Source organism: Pleurodeles waltl, chromosome 4_2, assembly GCF_031143425.1.
Source record: "Pleurodeles waltl isolate 20211129_DDA chromosome 4_2, aPleWal1.hap1.20221129, whole genome shotgun sequence".
In the NCBI taxonomy this organism is placed as follows: Eukaryota; Metazoa; Chordata; class Amphibia; order Caudata; family Salamandridae; genus Pleurodeles; species Pleurodeles waltl.
The window spans coordinates 72126700-72147876 of NC_090443.1; the positions used below are offsets into that span (position 1 = coordinate 72126700).

At 45.6% G+C, this 21177-nt stretch overlaps 1 protein-coding gene across 2 annotated transcripts in view; it reads left to right on the plus strand.

The window, feature by feature from the left end:
- The window catches only part of STAT2 (signal transducer and activator of transcription 2), a 482775-nt gene that overhangs the window by 243174 nt on the left and 218424 nt on the right, over positions 1–21177 (plus strand). For both annotated transcript variants that reach the window (XM_069230705.1, XM_069230706.1), the window contains exons 11-12: positions 10980–11039; positions 20712–20732. In XM_069230705.1, the coding sequence (XP_069086806.1) occupies positions 10980–11039; positions 20712–20732 (81 nt within the window). The remainder of the gene's footprint in view (positions 1–10979; positions 11040–20711; positions 20733–21177) is intronic.

Consider the following 21177-nt stretch of genomic DNA (forward strand, 5'->3'; position numbering starts at 1 on the left):
GCAAAAGGGCCAATAGTCAATTTACAGGACACACACCACCTCCTGAGAAGGAAAGTAAAAGTTAAATGCAGCATGTGAAAGCTAAGGCAGCCAATTACTGGTGTATTGCTAACCCACATGTGTTGCTAGCATGATATGACAGGGCGCATTCGGATGCCATAGAGGAGCTCCTTTAGTATCTCCCTGAGGCGCTTCGTAAAAGGGGTTGCGGAATTGTGCCAGAAGGACAAACTATTACAATTAATTATATTTGTTGTGTGTTGAATGCTACTGATACTGCTGTATGCAGCATTAATAGCAGCATAATTTTAAGAAGACATGTTTAGCTCAGGTGTTAAGGGTTTAAGCCAGAGGTACAACAGGCAGTGTTGAACATGCCTTTCGATAAAGAGCACATGTTTGGCCCACAAGTCGAGACTACTCTAGAAAAAATCAATAAAGATAATGAAACCGCCAAAGCTACACACTGTAGTACTTTTTTGTCACCCGGTTTTCAAAAGAGGGTTTAGGTCATCCTTTACAGACCAGTCTTCCATGCAAACCAAGGCCACCTCTCAATCCTATACGGAGGTTTTTATAGAGGTTCCTATAGAGGAAACAATACCAGAAGCAGAGGAAAGTCATCCATCTCTATTGGCTCTGCCTCCACTGCCAAACAATGACTGCCTCCCACTTCCCCAGCCACACACCTCTCCTGTTTGGGGGAAGACTTAACATGTTTGCCCAAATTGTCCGATACCACCACCGACCAGTGGATTTTTTTACTTATCCAAAATGGTTACTGTCTGGAGCTCATTTCCACTCCCCCAAACATACCTCTTTGCACTCAGAGACTTTCACAAGAACATCTCACTCTTCTCAATTGAGGAAGTGCCATCTCTTCTCCTCAAAGGAGCCAGAGAGGCAGTTCTATTAAAACATCAAGCTCTAGGACTATACTCCCTGTACTTTCTTATAACCAAAAAAGATGCTTAACTCAGAGCAATTCAAGATCTCAGACCGTTAAACCACTACATTCTATGAGCATTTCCATATGGTCACTCTTCAGGATGTCATTCTCCTTCTCCAGCAAGGTGAGTTCATGACAGCATTAGATCTAAAAGACACTTTCACATTCCCATCCATTCAGCACACCACAAACAACTCAGATTTATGGTTGCAGGAAAACATTACCAGTTCAAGGTTTTACTTTTAGGGTCACAACCACTTCCAGAGTATTCACCAAATGTCTCACAGTAGTTGCCGCACACCTCGGGCGACAACACATTCATGTCTTCCCTTACTTGGATGACTGGCTTATCAAAGCCATCATCTTACAGCAAAGTCAACATCGCACTCAATTCACAATCAATCTCCTACACACTCTGGGATTTACAATCTATTATCTCAAATCCCATCTCCAACCTCTTCAATAACAACCTTATCTCGGGGGCGGTTTTCAATACATGTAGGAAAACGGCTCCTTGTTGCAGTTCCCCCCCCCCCCACACTTTTTGCCTGATTTTGATGCTGACTTGACTGAGTGTGTGCTGGGACCCTGCTAATCAGGCCCCAGCACCAGTGTTCTTTGATTTAAAAAAAAAAGTACCATTGTTTCCACAATTGGCACACCCCTGGTACACATTTAAGTCCCTTGTAAAAGGTACCATTGATAACAAGGGCCCTGTGACCAGGGAAGTCCCTAAGGGCTGCAGCATGTGTTGTGCCACCCTAAGGGACCCCTCACCTAACACATGCACACTGCCATTGCAGATTGTGTGTGTTGGTGGGGAGAGAAAGGCAAAGTCGACATAGCACCCCCCCCTCAGGGTGCCATGCACACAAAACACTGCCAGTGGCATAAGTAAGTCACCCCTCTGGTAGGCCTTAAAGCCGTAAGGCAGGGTGCACTATACCACAGGTAAGGGCATAGCTGCATAAGCAATATGCCCCTGCAGTGTCTAAGTCAGTTCTTAGACATTGTAAGTACAGTGTGGCCACATTAAATATATGGTCTGGGAGTTTGTCAAAATGAACTCCACAGTTCCATAATGGCTACATTGAATACTGGGAAGTTAGGCATCAGTGTGGGTTTATTATTCTGAGAAGTTTGATACCAGTGTTGGATTTATTAAAAAATGCACACAGAGGGCATATTAGAGATGCCTCTGTATTTTACCCAATCCTTCAGTGCAGGACTGACTGGTCTGTGCCAGCCTGCCACTGAGAGACGGGTTTCTGACCCCATAGAGTGAGAGCCTTTGTGCTCTCTGGGGCCAGAAACAAAGCCTGCACTGGGTGGAGATGCGTCCCACCTCCCCCTTACAGGAACTGTAACACCTAGCGGTGAGCCTCAAAGGCTCAGGCTTCGTGTTACAATGCCTCACGGCAGTCCAGCTAGTAGAGCTGCCCAGCCCCCGGACAAAGCCCCCACTTTTGGCAGCAAGTCCAGAGGAATAATTAGGAAAAACAAGGAGGAGTCACCACCTCAGCCAGGACCACCCCTAATGTGTCCAGAGCTGAAGTGACCCCCTCCTTGCAGAATCCTCCATCTTGGTTTAGAGGATCAGGGCCAGTAGAGATAGGAATGTGCTCCCCTCCCCAAAGGGAGTGAGCACAAGGAGGGTGTAGCCACCCTCCGGGACAGTCACAATTGGCAACTGCCCTCTGATCCCTAAAAATGCCCCTAAATATTGTATTAAAGGGCTCCCTGAACCAAGCTAGTCAGATTCCAGACGACCTCATGAGAAGGACTGCTGAGCTGAAAATCTTGCAGAGAAGAAAAGGAGATGACAGCTGACTTGGCCCCAGCCCTACCAGCCTGTCTCCTGCTTCAAAAACCCTGCAACCGGAAAGTGACACATTCTACAGGACCAGCGACCCCTGAAAAGCCTCCAGGGGACTGCCTCCATCACGAAGACCAAGAACTCCAGTAGGCAGTGGCTCTGCCCAACCAGGAGAAAAGACATCCATCTTTAAAGGGACTCCCACCTCACTCCAGAACCGTGAGTCTCCACTACTCTGCACCCGACGCTCCCGGCCCATGTCCAGAGGAACCAACTATCCAGAGAGGACTCCCATGCAACTCAGACGACGTGTCCAGCCTGGGCTGACCTCTCTGCACCCCCACGACGACACCTGTAGAGGGAATCCCAAGGACCCCCCTGACCGCGACTGCCTGGGACGAAGATATCCGACGCCTGGAGAAGCACTGCACCTGCAGGCCCGTGAGAAACCGACCACTGGTACAGGAACAACCAGCATGCGGCCCTCACCCTTGCCCAGTCTGTTGCTTGTCCGAGAGGCCCCCCTGTGCCCTGTCTGCAGCCCTGGCTGCAGCACCTAAGTGACCCCGTTGTCCCTCCATAGAGTTCGATTGAGAACCCGACGCCCTGTTTGCACACTGCACCCAACCGCCCGTGCCACTTATGGTGTGGTTTGTGTGCCTACTTGGGGCCCCTCCAGTACTCCTCAAAACCCCCCTGGTCTGCCCTCCGACAACGCAGGTACTTACCTGCAAGCAGACTGGAACCGGAGTACCCCCTGTCTCCATAGGCGCCCACGTTATTTTGGCTCCTGTTTGACCTCTGCACCTGACTGGCCTTGTGTTGCTGGTACTGGGTGTTTTGGGTTGTCTTGAACCCCCAACGGTGGGCTACCTATGCCCCCGAGACTGACCCCATAAGTGTGGTACTTACCTCTGAAACTGTACTGTACTTTCCTGCCCCAGGAGTTGTTGAAAATTGCACTGTGTCCACTTTTAAAATAGCTTTTTGCCATTTCATTTAATGTACTTATCTGCTAAATGAATCTTCTTGTTTTAAAAATTAACAAAATATTTTTCTATATAAAAACCTATTGGCCTGGAGTTAAGTCATTGAGTGTGTGTTTTCACTTATTGCTTGTGTGTGTACAACAAATGCTTAACACTACCCTCTGATAAGACTAAGTGCTCAACCACACTACCACAAATAGAGCATTAGTATTATCTATTATTGCCTCTGTCAAGCCTGTTGGGGAACCCCTGGACTCTGTCCACACTATATCTCATTTTGATATATTCTATTCAGAGCCAGCTTCCTACAATACACAATTGGGGCTTCTGTTCCCCATCTCAGTCCATGGTTCAAACTTTTCATACATTGATATCTCAGTTAACAGAGGACCATTCACACACAGTGAGGATTTTCATGTGCCTGCTAGGGATGATGGCTTCCTGTATTGGTATTGTACCGCATGCCAGACTTCACATCGTCCCCTTCAACAGTCTCTCTCTCTCGTCAGTTATCCCAGGCACAGAGTCAACTGGAAGAGCTAGTGTTGTTGGACTGCCAAGCTCATTGCTCTCTGCCATGGTGGGAACCACTAACTTTATGAAAGGGTGGCTCTTTTTGGAGCCTGTGCCTCAGATCATTCTCACTACAGACGCATCAAAGAATGGTTGAGGAGCTCATCTCCACAACCTCACAGTGCAAGGCCTATGGAATATCAATCAACAGTTTATACACATCAATCACCTAGAACTGCAGGCAGTCTTCCCAGCAATGAAGGCATTCCTTCCACACTTTCAATGCAAAGAAGTGCTAGTACGTACAGACAACATGACTGCCATCTACTATCTTCAAAAACAGGGGGGGGGGAGCACATTCAGCTCAGCTGTCCCATCTTGCACAGCTAATATGGAAATGGGTAGTTCATTGCCACATTCACATAGTGGCACAATATCTCCCAGGAACGGACAATCAGTTTGCAGACCTACTCAGCAGGATGCAGCAACAAGTTCACAAATGGGAACTCCACTGCTACTCTTTTAACAGTACTTTCTAAAACTGGGGAACACCTCAAATAAACCTAGTCGCCACTGCTCAAAACAAAGGGCCTGATTACAACCTTGGCGGATGGGATACTCCGTCACAAACGTGACAGATATCTCGTCTGCTGTTTTACAAATTACATAGGATATAATGGACTTGTAATGCACCAGACAGGATGTCTGTCACGTTTGTGACCGAAGTATCCCATCTGCCAAAGTCCTAATCAAGCTTAAAATGCCAAAACTTTGCATCCAGGCAACCTTACAGTCAGTCTTAGGGCAATGCTCAGTGAATGAGTTGGTCAGGGATACCTTCTTACACTTTTCTGCCTCTCCAACTCATTCCTTTTCTAGTTTGCAAACTCAGACAATCTTCCCTCACCATAATACTTGTAACTCACACATGAGCACGTCAGCCATGGTTCACAACGCTTCTCGATCTCTCATTAGTTCCACACCAGAAGGTCCCCAACAGACTTAACCTTCTATCACAGAATCAAGGTCAAATAAGACATCCAGTCCCCAAGTCACTCAACCTAGCAATATGGCTCCTGAGTTCATTGAATTTGGATACTTAAAACTACCACAGGAATGTATGGACATTCTTAAAGAAGCACATAGACCTACAACTAGACAATTTTACACGGCAAAGTGGAAACGCTTTGTCTGCTTCTGTCAAACAAGAACTTTTGACCGTCACAAACCAACAGTTCAAGAGATTGTTACTTACGGCATTTACAAAAAGCACATTTAGCTTACACATTCCTTTGACTTCATTTAGCAGCTGTAGCTGCATATCTTCAAAACAACCAGCATACGTCTTTATTTAGGGTTCCAGTCATTAAAACATTTATGGAAGGATTTAAGTAATTCCACTAAGGGTCCCTCCAGCACCATCCTAGAACCTTAACATTGTTCTCACAAGGCTCATGGGTCCCCCCTTTTTGAGCCACTACATGCGTGTTCCTTGCAATTTCTTTCATGGAAGGTATCTTTTCGGTTAGCTATCACTTCCCTCAGGCGTGTGAGTGAGTTCCAAGCTTTAACCTTGGAAAAACCATTCTTTCAGATTCACTAATATAAAGTAGTTCTTCGAACCAATCCTAAATTACTACTAAAGGTAGTTTCACAGTTTCATATCATTCAATCAATAGAACTACCAGTTTTCTTTTCCCAACTGGACTTTGTGGTGTAAAGGGCTCTACACACTCTTGATGTTAAAAGGGCTCATAATTCTTATATAGATAGAACCAAACAGTTCAGGAAAAGTAAACAACTTTTTGTGGCCTTTTCATTTCCCCACCAAAGAAACCCCATATCAAAAACTAGTATATCTAGGAGGATAGTATAGGTGGATAGCTATGCTAAAGCAAAACGACACTCACCTGTAACACCCAGAGCGCACACTACTAGGAAGAAGGGTGCTTCAGTGGCTTTTATAGGGAACGCACGTATAGCAGTTATGTGTAAAGTCGCTGCATGGACTACACCACATACCTTTATAAAACACTTCTGTGTAGATGTACTAACACAGCAACTCACCAGTGTTGGCTAAGCAGAGCTTGGGACACTTTTCCAAACAATTGCTACTCCTGCAGGCTAGCCACCGCTTTATGGAGGGACTGCTTTACATTCTATGCACAGCATGTGTATCTACAGCCACACATGCCATTGAACAGAAAATGTTACTTAGCAGTAGACATCTGTTTGTGGCATGTAGTGCTGTAGATTCACATATGCCCTCTCTCTTCCCCAGATGCCTGCGGCCGTTGCAATTATGTTAATATATAAATATTGTATATATATATGGACATCTTACTCTCTTACTCGTTTCATACTACTTCACTCTCCCGCATGCAGAGAAACCAGTCTAACAAAGGACTCGATGCCCAGTATTACCAAGAGAAGTCACTCCATCCCGTGACTCGAAAAAGTTTCTTCAAAGAAAAACAAGTTGTGCCACTCCACACTGAACGCTAGATGGCGAGCTTATGCACAGCATGTGAATCTACAGCACTACTTGCCACAAACAAATGTCTGGTAAGTAACATTTTCCTTCCGCGTCTTCCAGCGCATATCCAGAGATTCCCTTCTCAATTCTGCCACTTGCCAGAAGCTTTTTCTAAAGTTTTAGCAGTGTGCAAGGGGCATGTCTCCCCCTATGAAGAGGAATTTTTACTTATAGACCTCCAAGATGCCAGGGACGTGGACACCTCTCCTGACACTGATCTCAACTATCCACCTGGACCTGGATGTGGAAGTTCTCGACCTCCAACTTGACCTCAGTGGAAGTCAAGACAAGCGTCCTGACAGAGGTTTTGCAGACAGGGCAGACTTTTTCAGAGCCACTCCTCCCTTTAACAAAGCCCTCACAGACATCTTGATGGGCACTTGGGCCGAGCCAGGCTCTTGCCCCCACCCCATGTCAACAGACAAATTGTTTTGGAATATACACAAGCTTACAGGGGATTCATCTTTCCTCCTACAGCATCTCACACCAGAGTCTTGTAGTACAAGGTTGGAATCTGTCTTGTTTCCACCACACCTGCATACAGAGAATTCAAACGCATGGAGGCCTTTGGGAAAAGAAAAGTATGTTTTCCACTACCACCCTCGTCCTTAGATCAGTTAACTGGAGTTGCCTCCTGGGACTTTACTCACATGCGTTGTGAGACATGGCAGGTGAGATCATGCTCATAGTCCCTGTTGATTTTAGGGCCAGTTTGTCAAAGATAATACAAGATAGCCAGTTCGCTGCAAAATGTGCCTTCAAGTCAGGCTTTGACACTACTGACTAAGTGGGTAGGACACTTGATACCAGTATGATGCTTTGGCTCCACTCATGGACGAGCTCCTCAAGGGATGTCCAAGCATCACTAAAGAGCATGCCATTTGGTGGCACTTGTCTCTTTGGAGGCAAAGCAGTCTTGGCCCTAAAGCGCTATAAAGAAAACAAACCCACAGCTCACTTCATGAGCCTTTTAACGTCCAGACGACAGTTCCCCAGCAATATTGCCGTTTTGAGCCTTCCAAAGGTGCATCCAGCAGACAAAATGAGTAAACCTGGTTCCACAATAATAGACCTCCCAATGCTTTTAAAGTGAGGGGTTGGGGTTCTGGATGACCGCTTTCAGGCCCTCGTGAGCAGCTCACTACCCAGTACCCCACCACCCCTGCTACCACTGCCACTCCAAATAGCTTTTGTGTTTACCCTCTGCAGTGCAATGTCACCCTGTTGGAGACAGAATAGGTTATTACCTCCTTTTAAATTGAGTCTTACTGAGAGCAGCTCTGAGAATTGTTGGCCTCCTGCATTATGCTAGTGGCCCACAACTGCTGTGGGATCTTAAGCCTCAGTGTGCTCAGCTTCAGGGGAACCTGTCAGATTTAATTCCAGTGGCTGAGGAGACTTCAAAAGGCCTGCAGTGGTGGCTGCTAGACTGCAGCTGGACCAATGGCAGACCCTCTCCCTAAGCCTCCCAGAACTAACCGTCATGAGAGATGCATCATTACTGGGTTGGTGAAGTCATCTGGGAGAGGTGGCAATCAGACGATTCTAGTCCCCGGTGAAGGTCTGCCTCCATATCATTTTGTTGGGGTTGTGGGCAATTTGCTTGGTATTAAATGCCTTCCTCTCAACCATCAAGGGGAAATGGGTCCTCACGGACATTACCACTGCCTGTGGTACTGTAGCAAGCAGTGCTGGGGGGAGGGGGTCATTGGTCCTGTGCCAGGAGACTCTGTGCCTCTAGAAACTGGCTGAGATGTCCTGGCAACTCTCTCTGGTTGTGCAACACTTGGCAACATCAGGGCGAACAAACTCAGTCGGCGTTGCCTAGCGGATCACAAATGGCAACTGGAATCTGAGATGGCGCAGGACATCTTTCAGCAGTTGGGAGATCCCTGGCTTGATATTTTCACCACTGTCAAGAGTGTGCAGTGTTCAAACGTTTGCTCGTTAGAGTTTCCAAGGCACTTCTCCTTTAGAAATGCCTCTTGGCTTGAATGGATCCATGGGTGCCTGTACTACTTCTTTATCTCAAGTCCAGAGTTCCTGAGATCATTAGGAATGACCAGGCCCAAATCATCTTTTGGCCCCAGAGCCACTGTTAAAGGTTACTTGTAGGGCTTATTGGCATTTTTATGATTGCTTATCTGCCAGCTATCTCTGTTTAAATCACCTGTTGTGATGCGCTTTCTGAAAGGACTGATCCATATGTTTCAGCACAAACCTTTTGTGATGACTCAGTGGGACCCTGAATTTGATCTCACGTTCTTGATGTGTACCTCATTTGAACCACTACTAACCATCCTGAAGACAATGTTCCTCTAGTGATCACATCAGCTTGTCACACGAGTGAGTAGCAAGCATCATCTGTCCAGCAACCATATACCTCCTCTTTTCCTGAGAAGCTAGCGCTGAGGACTAAGGGAGTTTTTCTCCCAAATTTTGTGATACCTTTTGATATAGGGCAATCTACTACTATGCTGGCGTTCCATGCCCCACTTCATCCATCCAAAGAGGAAGAGAGACTTCATCATTTGGGCTCAATTGCACCAAGACCCACTAGGGGGGATATTCAGCTCTTTGTGGAGTTTTCCAGGACAAAGATGGGCAAAGCAGTGCAGGACTGATCATATCCAGATGGATTGTGTTTTGCTTAAGTTCTGCTATAAACAAAGAAACAGCCTCTGGGCTCATTCCACTAGAGCCAAAAGCTGGGACTTGGAGACCCTGTTTTGGACATCTGCCAGGCATCAGTTTAGACATTCACAAAGAACTACTGTCTGGATAGCCAGGTCCGCTGAAAGGATGTTTTGCCTATTTGGTTCTGCATGACTTTTTGATCTGAGCCATTCCACAGACTTACCATCTGGGATGGTACTACTTTGGTGTCTGTTCGACTGGCTGAGGAATCTGTGGTTAGAGGTATCCAGCAGAAGAATATGTTACCTACCTTCTGTAAATCTCTTTCTGGCTGTTTTGGTAATGCAGATTCTGCACCATCCACTTACTTCTCCATTCCATGGTATGAGCTCTTTTCTACCTCTAAAAAGGTCCCAATTAGAGGTCTGCATGAAGTCAAATTTGATTCATGCAAGGCTCTTCATCCAATGGTGTGGTGTAGTATCAGTCAGAAACTGACGATGCACAGGGGTGGCGATTAGATGTGGCCACAACGTCACTTCTTGGACAGAATGGAACTGACACAAAGCCACACACTGCCACATACTGGCACTCAAGGGAGTTGCTGAGAAAAAGCTGCGAACCCAGTCTGGCACCTGAGGGTATTCATAAGATGGAGAAACTGCAGTTGGATAGAGTATCCACCAAAAAGGGCATTCCCGAAGTTAAGTAACTTGTTCTTCAGTATCCCTCCATAAGACTCCATGTGACTTCTTAAAGTCACTGGCTGTGCCTCCCACTTTCTTAATAACCCCTTATGGTCTCTATTCCTTAACTGGTGATTGTGCATTGTGATGTATAAAATTTAATTTTTACAGGGCAATTTCTGTAATGGAATAAAGTTACATTATCAGCAGCGGTGCTCATGCACATATAGGGTCAAGATCCTGTGTTCACGCGTCCCAGTGTTGCCAGTGAAGGGGTCAGAAAGCGATGTAAATATAACAGGTGAAATGATCTACACTTTGACTCGCCTCACCTTTGGTGATGCCATCAATGCAATTTCTCTTTGTTCTTGTGAGCACATCTGCTCTCTTGTGTGCTGGTTCAGGATTGGAGCATATAACTTTGGCTTATGTTACTCTACTGTCTAAATTCATGTGGCTGTGGTCTTCTCAGCTCTGCACTAATCATGGATAATATGTCCTCTGGTTTTCCAGGTTGATAAGTCTTCTCCAGCCATCAATTTATAGACAAACCAAGCCTTTATGATGGCAGATAGTGTGTCTTGTACTACCTTCAAGCAGACATCTGCAAAATGGATAGTTATTTCTCCAAATTACTCTATTTTGGGATTTAGTCACAACTCATTAACCTTTTCGTGTGGTTCTTTGAGCTTCTGTTATTTGCCATTGACATGAGAGATAATTGTTCAATATATCTGCTCGACTGGTGATCATGTGACAATGCCATGCTGACATCAGCTGAAGAGGCAGGTGAACGCTCAGCTCTTTTCCTGTTTATGCTGCCTTTGTGTCATGAGTGCTTTCTTTCCCTCAGGTTCCTGGTGAAGCTGCATGAACTCAACCACTCGCTAAAGGTGACTCTTTCCATTGACAAGTGAGTAACCAAAGCAAAGAAGACTTGCTGTAAAGCCTCCTCTGACTGGACCCTTCATTACATAGTCTGAGACTCACTGAACTCTGAGTCTCTCTGGTTATTTAGGAGTTTTCCCCCGTTCAAAAAATAAGACTCTCACATCAAGTAGACATTGGTGCAGTTTCCTTGAATCTCTTAAGCGAACACAGCCACTCCTGCATTCCGCTGGAATGGATTTCCGCTGGCTGACCTCTCTCAACTTAATACATTTATCCCAATTCCTCTTGAAGTGATTTTTGAGTTGCTCAGAAATAATTTGTTATATCGAAATATCTTTCAAATTGATAGCAGCTCCAAAATATTTCTGAAGTTGGTGGTTGCCCACCCCCCGAGAGTACATACAACAGCTTCCAAATGGTCTTACAATTGACACGTTGACCCCAGATCTCTCTGAAATGGAAATAAATATCCATTAAAATGGTAGTACCCATATCCCTTTGACATGGTTACAATTACGCTTGAATACTCCTGAATCAAATATTCCCCCCACCCCAAACGTTGAATAACATTATCCATTTTCCTTGAATTGTGTATAGCAAAACCCTAGTCTGTGTTTGTGTGTACATATATCATTAACTCAAGTGTCGCTTAAATAAGCACTTGCTATACATTTCCTTCACATGAAAAGAACTACCCAACGTCTCAAAGATTTGAAATTGTAAAATACACCAACACGTTCACCACTACACTTAGACGGCTGCACACCCAAAGGAGCAAGACTGAATAGACAGTCCTGTATCTCGGGTTTCAACCCACTGCCTTAAAATGTTAAAACGTTGCACATAAAATTGCAATGTAATCCTAGAAAAGTACTAGGAAAGACAATGCCGTCCAAGTTAGACCCTCTGTAGCACAACATAGTTAAATGTATTTCATCAAATACTTACCAGGCTGCATATTCTTTGACGTAAACTTGCACACAGCCCTAACCAAAGACACCAGTGAGAAAAGTGCCACGCTAAAAATCTGACCGGATTGTCTCAGATCTTAAACTGTGTACAGTTCCTCACACCCATTCTGAGTGAGTACCTGTTGTTTAACATTAAAATATCTGCAACTGTTGATTATATATTTTTGATTCAGACTTTCCCCCCTGTAGTACTTTCAAATTTAAATATTTCTTTACAGTATTTGAGGGTGGGTTGTTTAGCCATGGATGGAGAGGGTTAACTTCTCCCTAACATAAGCTTTTTAGGTCTATTGGACAAACACCCAGGCCCTCGTTAGAAGTCTGCCACTTTTTCGGCACCCGTCGCCCTGGTGGTGCCGGCTGTCTTAACCCGCCAGGACGACTCCCGTGTCTGCCAGCTTTTGCATGACCCCATGCAAAGGCTGGCAGAGATGGAGTGCAGTGCCCATGCACTTGGCATAGGGTGTGCAGGGGCTCCCAGGGATAGTCCTGTCGCGCTTTTCACTGCCTAAATTACAGGCAATGAAAAGCATGATGGGTGCTGTCACACCCGACACACTGCAGCATTGCTGCCAGCTCGATTATGAGCAGGCATCGATGTTGTGGGTAGTTCCCCGATGGGCCTACTAATAATAGGGCCAGTGTACGGAAGACCGAATTGGCAGTCTTCTGACCTAACGAGTTTGGCAGGCGGCCTCCGCCGCCCGCCAAGCTCCTAATGAGGCCACCAGTGTTTTTCATCAGTGCTGCAGCTAGAATTTGGAAAAGTCTTGCAGCATTTGACTGTAATGCTCACAGACCTCACAGAAGGTGTTCTCTGTTATTGGTGTTTAATAACATAGTTGTGCTCTTAACCAGCTTGATTCTTATACTATTTCCCCCGCAGTCTTTCATCCAAAGCTTATTCCACCCCATTCAAGATTGAAAATCTAGGAATGCGCAGACATCTGAAGTGGGAAAAGCACAACTAAACCGACCACTCTGTTGATCCAATAATTGCTGGTGCATGCCTTTGTGCAGACAGGTTTCTAGCACAGGGCTGACAAGTTTAAAAAACTGTCCTCTGCTTGGAAAGAAGATCCAAGTAGTACACACCTAAAATGCAACGAGCTTTGAGAATCAATGCAACATATTGTGTGGGCCCCCCACCCAACCCAAGTAACTGGTTATCTTTTGGATTGAAAGTTTTCTGTAAGAACATTTAAACGTTTACTGCTTACAAACATCACTATTTTCTATGTTGTCCAAGTGTCTATAGCGTTAGATCCTCACAGGGTGTGGGCCTGATATATTTCACCTAGCAGTGGAAGGTTGTATGTTCTCAGTTACGACACCAAAGGTTTGGCACTTGTTCCCCGCCCATCTCTAAATGCATATTGAGTCCTGCACTCTCTTTCCTTTGGACATATGTACCGCTTACCTTGGACATTTCCTTCTCGACTGTTCATGTATCTTTGTTTCAGCAGCCTAATCTCCCTGTACTCCTTTGATCCCACTTTTAAGTTATGAGGGCACTCTAAAAGTATGACAAGCTGTTTTCACACAGAGACACCGCATTTTCAGACAGACGTGCAATGAGTAAGCATACGTTTGGATACCACCCTTCTCTCGTAGGGGATTTCCATGTATAGTCATAAGCACTGAATAGTTCCGCGCGCCTGCGGGGACCCCGGAGCACTGTTGTGTAGTATATTCTTAAGTGCAATCATCAGCTCCTTGACAAAAAAGGTCTGTGAAAAACACTTAAGAATAACAATGTGCAGCCTATGTGAACAGCTACACAGGCCAAATTGTTAGAAGAAAAAACAGTTGTAGTGTAAATTCACGTTTAAACCTCTATTTATTCTATAAATACATAAATAAATACATTCTCATATTTTATTTACACCTCTCATGAGAATAAAACAATGTAGGGCAGTGTAGCCCATAGGCTGCCATTATACAGAATGAAAATAGAGCTGTGCCTTTAAGAAAGTAAAGTCTTCCTGTTTCCCATCATGCACAGCAAAAGGCAGTTGCCTCAGTTCTTTTTTCCGGCTCCTTTCTGACAGGACCCTGAAGCATTGAGCTCTACCTCACAAAATCCTTTTGTGACAGAAATTCATTTAAAATCTTTTGAATTTCATTTTCACTCGACGTTTTTAACATTGAGTGATCATTTTCTACTTTTTTCTGTTAGATTCTGACAGAATTTTGAGGTTTTTCCACTTCAGAAATGCCTTCACTGTTTGACAAATGTCCTTCTTGTGGCAGAAAAAAGGCCAAAACAGATCCACATCAGGTCTGCATAATTTGCCTTCCATCCAGCCACAAACCAGAGTCGTGTGACATCTGCAAAACCTTCTCCAGAAGGACCCTTCGTGACAGAGAGAAGATCCGACTCCAGGCGAAAGAGGACAGGAGGAAAAGTGGTCATTCTACCACAGAGCGAGGAGAAGGTCAGTCTTCTACCAGGGCTCACACTGGTTCCTCTATAACTCCGACCAGACCGGCTCAAAAACGGCACAGGTCTCCGACGACGTCGAGGGCGTCGACGTCGAGGCAAGGAACGGCGCCAACATGCTCGCCGTCGAGGAGTGGTTCGCCGGCGAGAAAGAGACATCGCTCGCCGTCGACGACGATTTCGCCGTCGAGACGGCGTGGACTTCCGCCGTCGAGATCTGGGTCGCCGTCGACACGGCGAGGACGTTCCACGTCGAGGAGATCTGAATCCGGCTCGCCGTCGACACGGCGAGAGCGATCAACGTCGAGGGGTGCTCGACGTCGTAGGCGTTCACCGTCAATACGGCGACGTCGAGGGTCGTCGTCGAGAGATTCTCAACGGCGAGAAGAATCGACGGCGAAGGGCACTCGCCGTCACCGTACTTCGACGTCGAGGAGTGTGTCGACGTCGAGACAATCAAAAAGACCTAGAAGGGTTTATACAACCTCAGAATCCTCGGCTTCACTCATCCTCCTTCCAGCGTCTCCACAACTCTCTCCTCGACAATCACCATTGCCACAGACGCCGGTAACACCTACGGCGCCTCTTCCGGCTCCGCCTTCAGAGTCTGTTTTGAGGACTCCAACGCGGTCTGTAAGACGTTTGGGACATTCCTCTAGACGCTCTTCTTCCTCTCGGCACCGTCATGAATCACAGAGATCTCAGCATTCACATCACAGGCGTTCTTCTTCGTCTACACGGGACTACTCTCCAACCCTATCGGACTCACCGTCCCCGAGAGTGTCCCCCATAGATGATGTGAATACGTTCCAGGAGGTCTTAGTACGAGGGACGACCAAGCTGAACATCCCGCTGGCGGTACCTGCCCCATCGACGTCAGTGATCTTCGAGACCTTGCATCACAGGATATCTTCCAGACCTTTGCTTCCACTGGTTCCAGGTCTCCTTGAACCAGCAATGGCCGCAACAAAGTCTGCTCCTTCCAGACTTATTAAAAAATATCGTCCACCAGAACAAGATCCTCTATTCTTGAGGTCGGACCCAGTACCTGATTCGGTGGTCATAGTAGCGGCAAAGAAACTGCATTCAACCTCACCATCTTCTTCTTCGCCTCCAGATAAAGAGAGCAGAAAGATAGATGCTGCAGGACGAAAAGTATGTTCTACTGCAGCCGTCACGATGAAGGCAGCCAGCGCTACTGCGTTATTAGGGCGGTACGACCGTGCCCTCTGGGACTCTTTAATGCAGTTTGCGGAACATCTTCCTAAGGATAAAAGGGAAGATTTCCTGGAGGTCGTGGGTGAGGGAGCCATGGTTTCTAACCAAATTATAAGTGCTGCAGCTGACTCTTCGGTGCTATCCGCACACAATTATGCACACGGGATAGCGCTCAGAAGGCATGCATGGTTGAGACTTACATCACTCTAACCTGAAGCGCAGCAGAGAATACAAAACCTGCCTTTCTCGGGCTCCACCTTGTTCGGTTCTCATGCCGATGACGAGATGGCTAGAATGAAGGCTGAACTAGATACCCTGAAAGCGGCAGGCATGGAAAGACCGAAAGAACAAAGAAAGGTTTTCCGGCCATATCAACGACGACTTTTCACCCACCGGTATCAGTCGCCACACTGGATGTCTTCGCGCCCCCAGCAGCAGCAACAACAGCAGCATCAAAGGGGTTTCTCTACTCAGCGAAGGTCGACAGGGGGTCGTTCAACACCTCAAACTCAGGCAACTCGACAGGCTCCCAAGTCTAAGCCCTGAATCTTTGCTTCCCCCTCCTCCGTTATCCACTCCGGTAGGGGGAAGTATCTCAAATCATCTGGACGAGTGGCTACGCATCACAACAGACACCTGGGTATTGAATATTGTGAGACATGGTTACGCTCTCAGATTCACCAGTTCTCCACCATCTGTTCCACCCAAAACAGCCAACCACCATCTCGAAGCTCTACAGTTAGAGGTCAATATCCTATTGCAAAAAAGAGCCATAGAACCCGTTCCCATCAGCCAACAAGGGAAGGGGATTTATTCAAGATATTTCCTTGTACCGAAAAAAGACAAACAAGAGTTTCGTCCCATCTTAGATCTGAGGACAGCAAACAAATGGATTCGCAAAGAAAAATTCAGGATGTTAGCCTTACACCAAATTTACCCACATCTACGTCAGGGCGACTGGCTATGTGCGATAGATCTTTGCGACGCTTACTTTCATATCCCAGTAACCAAGAAACATCGAAAATTCCTAAGGTTTACCGTCGGAAAACGCCATTACCAATTTGCAGTTCTACCTTTCGGCCTAAAATCAGCGCCAAGAACTTTTTCCAAATGCATGGCGGTAGTAGCCGCCCACTTGAGGAAACAGTGAATATTCGTCTACCCCTATCTAGACGATTGGCTCATAAAGGCCTCCAGTTGTCTCGAGGCACAGCAACATTTCGAATGGACTCTACAACTGCTGCAAAAACTTGGTCTTCAAGTCAATCTCCTGAAATCTACAGCAACACCTGTTCAGAGGTTGCATTACTTAGGGGCCATTGTAGATACCAGGCTAGGAAAGGTGTTTCCTTCGGAGGAACGACGGTTATCGATTCTCCAAAAGTGCAAACAACTGCAGGAAAGACCTCAAGCCACTGCAAGAATAATAGGTTCTCTACTGGGCTCGATTGTGTCTTGTATCCATCTGGTTCCTAATGCTCGCCTCCATATGAGACCATTGCAGGAAAATCTGGAGGATCAGTGGTGTCAACTGAGGGACGATTGGGAGAACAAAGTCCTTCTTTCTCCTCACACCCTACAATCCCTCAAGTGGTGGTGTTTACCCAGCAATCTCTTGGTGGGGATTCCGTTCCAACAACGGCCTCCATCTCAAACCATCGTAACAGATGCGTCACTGCTCGGATAGGGGGCGCACATGGAACATCTTCGAGTCCAAGGCGAGTGGTCACAGAGAGAGAGTCTCTATCACATCAACCTGCTGGAACTTCGCGCAGTCCACCTTGCGCTCAAAGCCTTCCTTCCCTCTCTGAGAACGGAAACTCTCCTTCTCCAGACAGACAACGTGGCCACTATGTACTACGTGAACAAACAAGGAGGCACCAGGTCCAGAAAAGGCTCAGAAAATCTGGCATTGGCTTCTAGCCAGGAACCTGTCGCTAGTGGCAACTCACCTGCCCGGCATCCAGAATGTTCAAGCGGATGCCCTCAGTCGGGTAATGGACGAGAACCACGAATGGGTACTACACGACGACGTCGTTCATTCCATTTTCGCACTCTGGGGTACCCCCTCTACAGTCCTATTCGCAACCCCAGAAAACAAAAAATGCCAAAACTTCGCCTCCAGATATTACCATCCAGGGACACTGGGGAATGCCCTGTGGATAAGCTGGTCAGGAGCATTTCTTTACGCCTTTCCACCGCTTCCCCTGATTCCGGCGGTCCTCCAGAAGCTGTCCAATGCTCAGACCAAAATGATCCTAATTGCTCCTGAGTGGCCACGCCAGTGGTGGTTCCCAGACCTTCTTCACCGGTCACTCAAACCACACATCAGGCTACCATATCATCCGGACCTTCTCACGAAGTTCAGAGGGCAGATATCTCATCCCAACCCCTCATCGTTGAGTTTGGCAGCATGGCTCCTGAGCTAGTGCAATATGGACACTTGAACCTACCTCAGGACTGTATGGAAATTCTGAAGGAAGCAAAGCGCCCTTCCACACGATCAGCCTATGCAAGCAAGTGGAAGAGATTCTGCATTTGGTGTTTACACAACAACATTGACCCGGTTTCCTGTGGAGAACAATCTATCCTGCCATACTTGTTAAGTTTGGCAAAATCGGGCTTACAACTGTCGTCAATAAAAGTTCACTTGGCGGCGATAACGGCATACAGAAAGAGTCCTTCACAAACTTCCTTTTTTCGGATTCCGATTATTAAGGATTTCCTAGAAGGTTTAAAGAAGGTTTTTCCTCCCATTAGAAAGCCTTCTCCTCCATGGGAACTGAACGTTGTCTTATCACGTCTGATGCTGCCGCCATTCGAGCCGATACATAAGGCATCGCTGCAGCATCTCACATGGAAAGCTGCTTTTCTGGTGGCAATCACTTCAGCGCGTAGGGTCAGCGAAATCCAGGCCCTTTGCGCTCAGGAACCCTACACGGTTTTTCATTCTGCGAAAGTGGTAATGAGAACTCATCCAAAATTTTTACCTAAGGTAGTCTCCGACTTCCATGTGAACCAAACAATTTCATTACCGACTTTCTTTCAGAATCCAGCTACTCCTGCTGAGAGAACTCTGCACTCTCTGGATGTAAAGAGAGTCTTGAAATTTTACTTGGACAGGACAAAAAGCTTTCGAAAATCACAACAGCTTTTTATTAACTATGGCCCAATCAGAACAGGTTTGGGCACATCTAAACAATCGTTATCCAGGTGGATTGTTTCATGTATAATGTTATGTTATCAGTTAGCAAACAAATCCCTTGGTGGTAGGCCAAAAGCCCACTCTACCAGAGGGAAAGCAGCTACTGTAGCCTTGATGAGAAATGTCCCTTTGGCAGAAATATGCAAGGCTGCCACTTGGAGGTCGGTCCATACCTTTACTAAGCATTACTGCCTTGATACAGACGCTAGGGCAGATGCTCAGGTTGGACAGGCTTTGCTCAAGAATTTGTTTGCATGATTCATGTTTTTCTCAGTATTCTTATATCTACTCCACCACGGTTATGGGGATGGGCTTGCTACTCTATTCAGTGCTTATGACTATACATGGAAATCCCCTATGAGAGAAGGAATGGTTTCTTACCTGTAACTCCAGTTCTCTCGTAGGGGTATTTCCATGATAGTCATAAGCAACCCTCCCTCCTCCCCGGTGGAGTTGACATAGAACATGAATATTATGGAGGTTGGTACTCCAACAAATGTTTTGTTTTTCTTCATGTCAGGTTAATAGCCTCCAAAAAAGAACTGAGGCAACTGCCTTTTGCTGTGCATGATGGGAAACAGGAAGACTTTACTTTCTTAAAGGCACAGCTCTATTTTCATTCTGTATAATGGCAGCCTATGGGCTACACTGCCCTACATTGTTTTATTCTCATGAGAGGTGTAAATAAAATATGAGAATGTATTTATTTATGTATTTATAGAATAAATAGAGGTTTAAACGTGAATTTACACTACAACTGTTTTTTCTTCTAACAATTTGGCCTGTGTAGCTGTTCACATAGGCTGCACATTGTTATTCTTAAGTGTTTTTCACAGACCTTTTTTGTCAAGGAGCTGATGATTGCACTTAAGAATATACTACACAACAGTGCTCCGGGGTCCCCGCAGGCGCGCGGAACTATTCAGTGCTTATAACTATCATGGAAATACCCCTACGAGAGAACTGGAGTTACAGGTAAGAAACCATTCCTTATTTTTCATAATAAACTTAATGCCGTTTTTTCACACTTTTAGAATCCATTTAAAATCCAAAAGCTCCCAACTATGTGCTACAAAAGCTTTTTCAAAAATGTTTTCTGACACATTTAGAGCAAACCATGATAAAGCAAGCATGGTCACCTGGATGAATTCTACAGTTCTTTCTAACAGTTGAATGCAGGTATGATGGGTTCAGTTCTGAATTCTGTACCAGTAGTATGTTACAGCCACATTTATTCACACACATATATATATATATATATATATACAGTCAGTGCTAGGTATACTGTGACATAGCTGCCATGGTGACATAAGAGCTCTTTGCCAGACATTGTGCATCTATCATTACATGTATCAGTATAGCATTACGTGAGCTAGAAATGTTTGTCTTTACGGATACTCTCTATTATCCTACGTCACTCATGGACATTGCATACATCATACCGCACACAACATTTTTAGCAACAAACAAATGCAGCTAGAGGCTAGCACAACTTCTGTGCCTACTCTAAAATCCACATTCTGACTGTGATCTCTACACATGAGTAGGGTCTCCTCACTATACCTCACCCTCACTAGCATCCCAAAAATACCTTTTAAAATAATTGTTTTAAACATTACGTTTTTTAAGTCACATTGCCTTCTACAAATTAAAAGAAAGACACATTCAGTTCTTAGCATAGATCACATATATTTCCTATTCTGGAGAATCTCAGTTAGGCAAGCCCATTCTCAAGAAACACCAACTTGAAGAATTTGCCAAATGTTTAAATCATCTTTTAGTAAAAAAAATTTAAAAAAATACATTGGGCCTGGGATGGAATCCTAAAATTCTAAAAATGTATTTTTTATTTTGCAGAAATCCTCCGGCCACCAAAGGGTAAGTGCCTTCCTACACCTGTTTATGTTAATGCTCTTTCTGAATTGCCTTTATGTCCTTGGCATGACCTATTGGCTGTGAGAATGTTCCTCCAGTAAGTTAAGGTGGCAAGGATGTCCTGCACACCCTTATAGATTCAAGGAACGTTCGGGCGGCCCGTAGTTTAAATCCAGGGCGGGCCCCTTCAAAGAAATGAGGGACAATTCCTAGCTTACAGTGATCTGAGTACTGCACAAAGACAGAATAGTCATTGCTAGTTACCAGAGTGCTCCCTGCATATGTAAGCTTGCAGTGAGTGTCTTAACCAGTACTGGTATGCATGGATTGCCAATTGTGACTCAGGTTTATGCAATTTTTGTTAACACAGTTGTATTAGTGTTTCCAATGTTATGGCATAACAAACAGCGTGACCATTAGAGACCGTCGTATGTAAATAAGCAGTCAA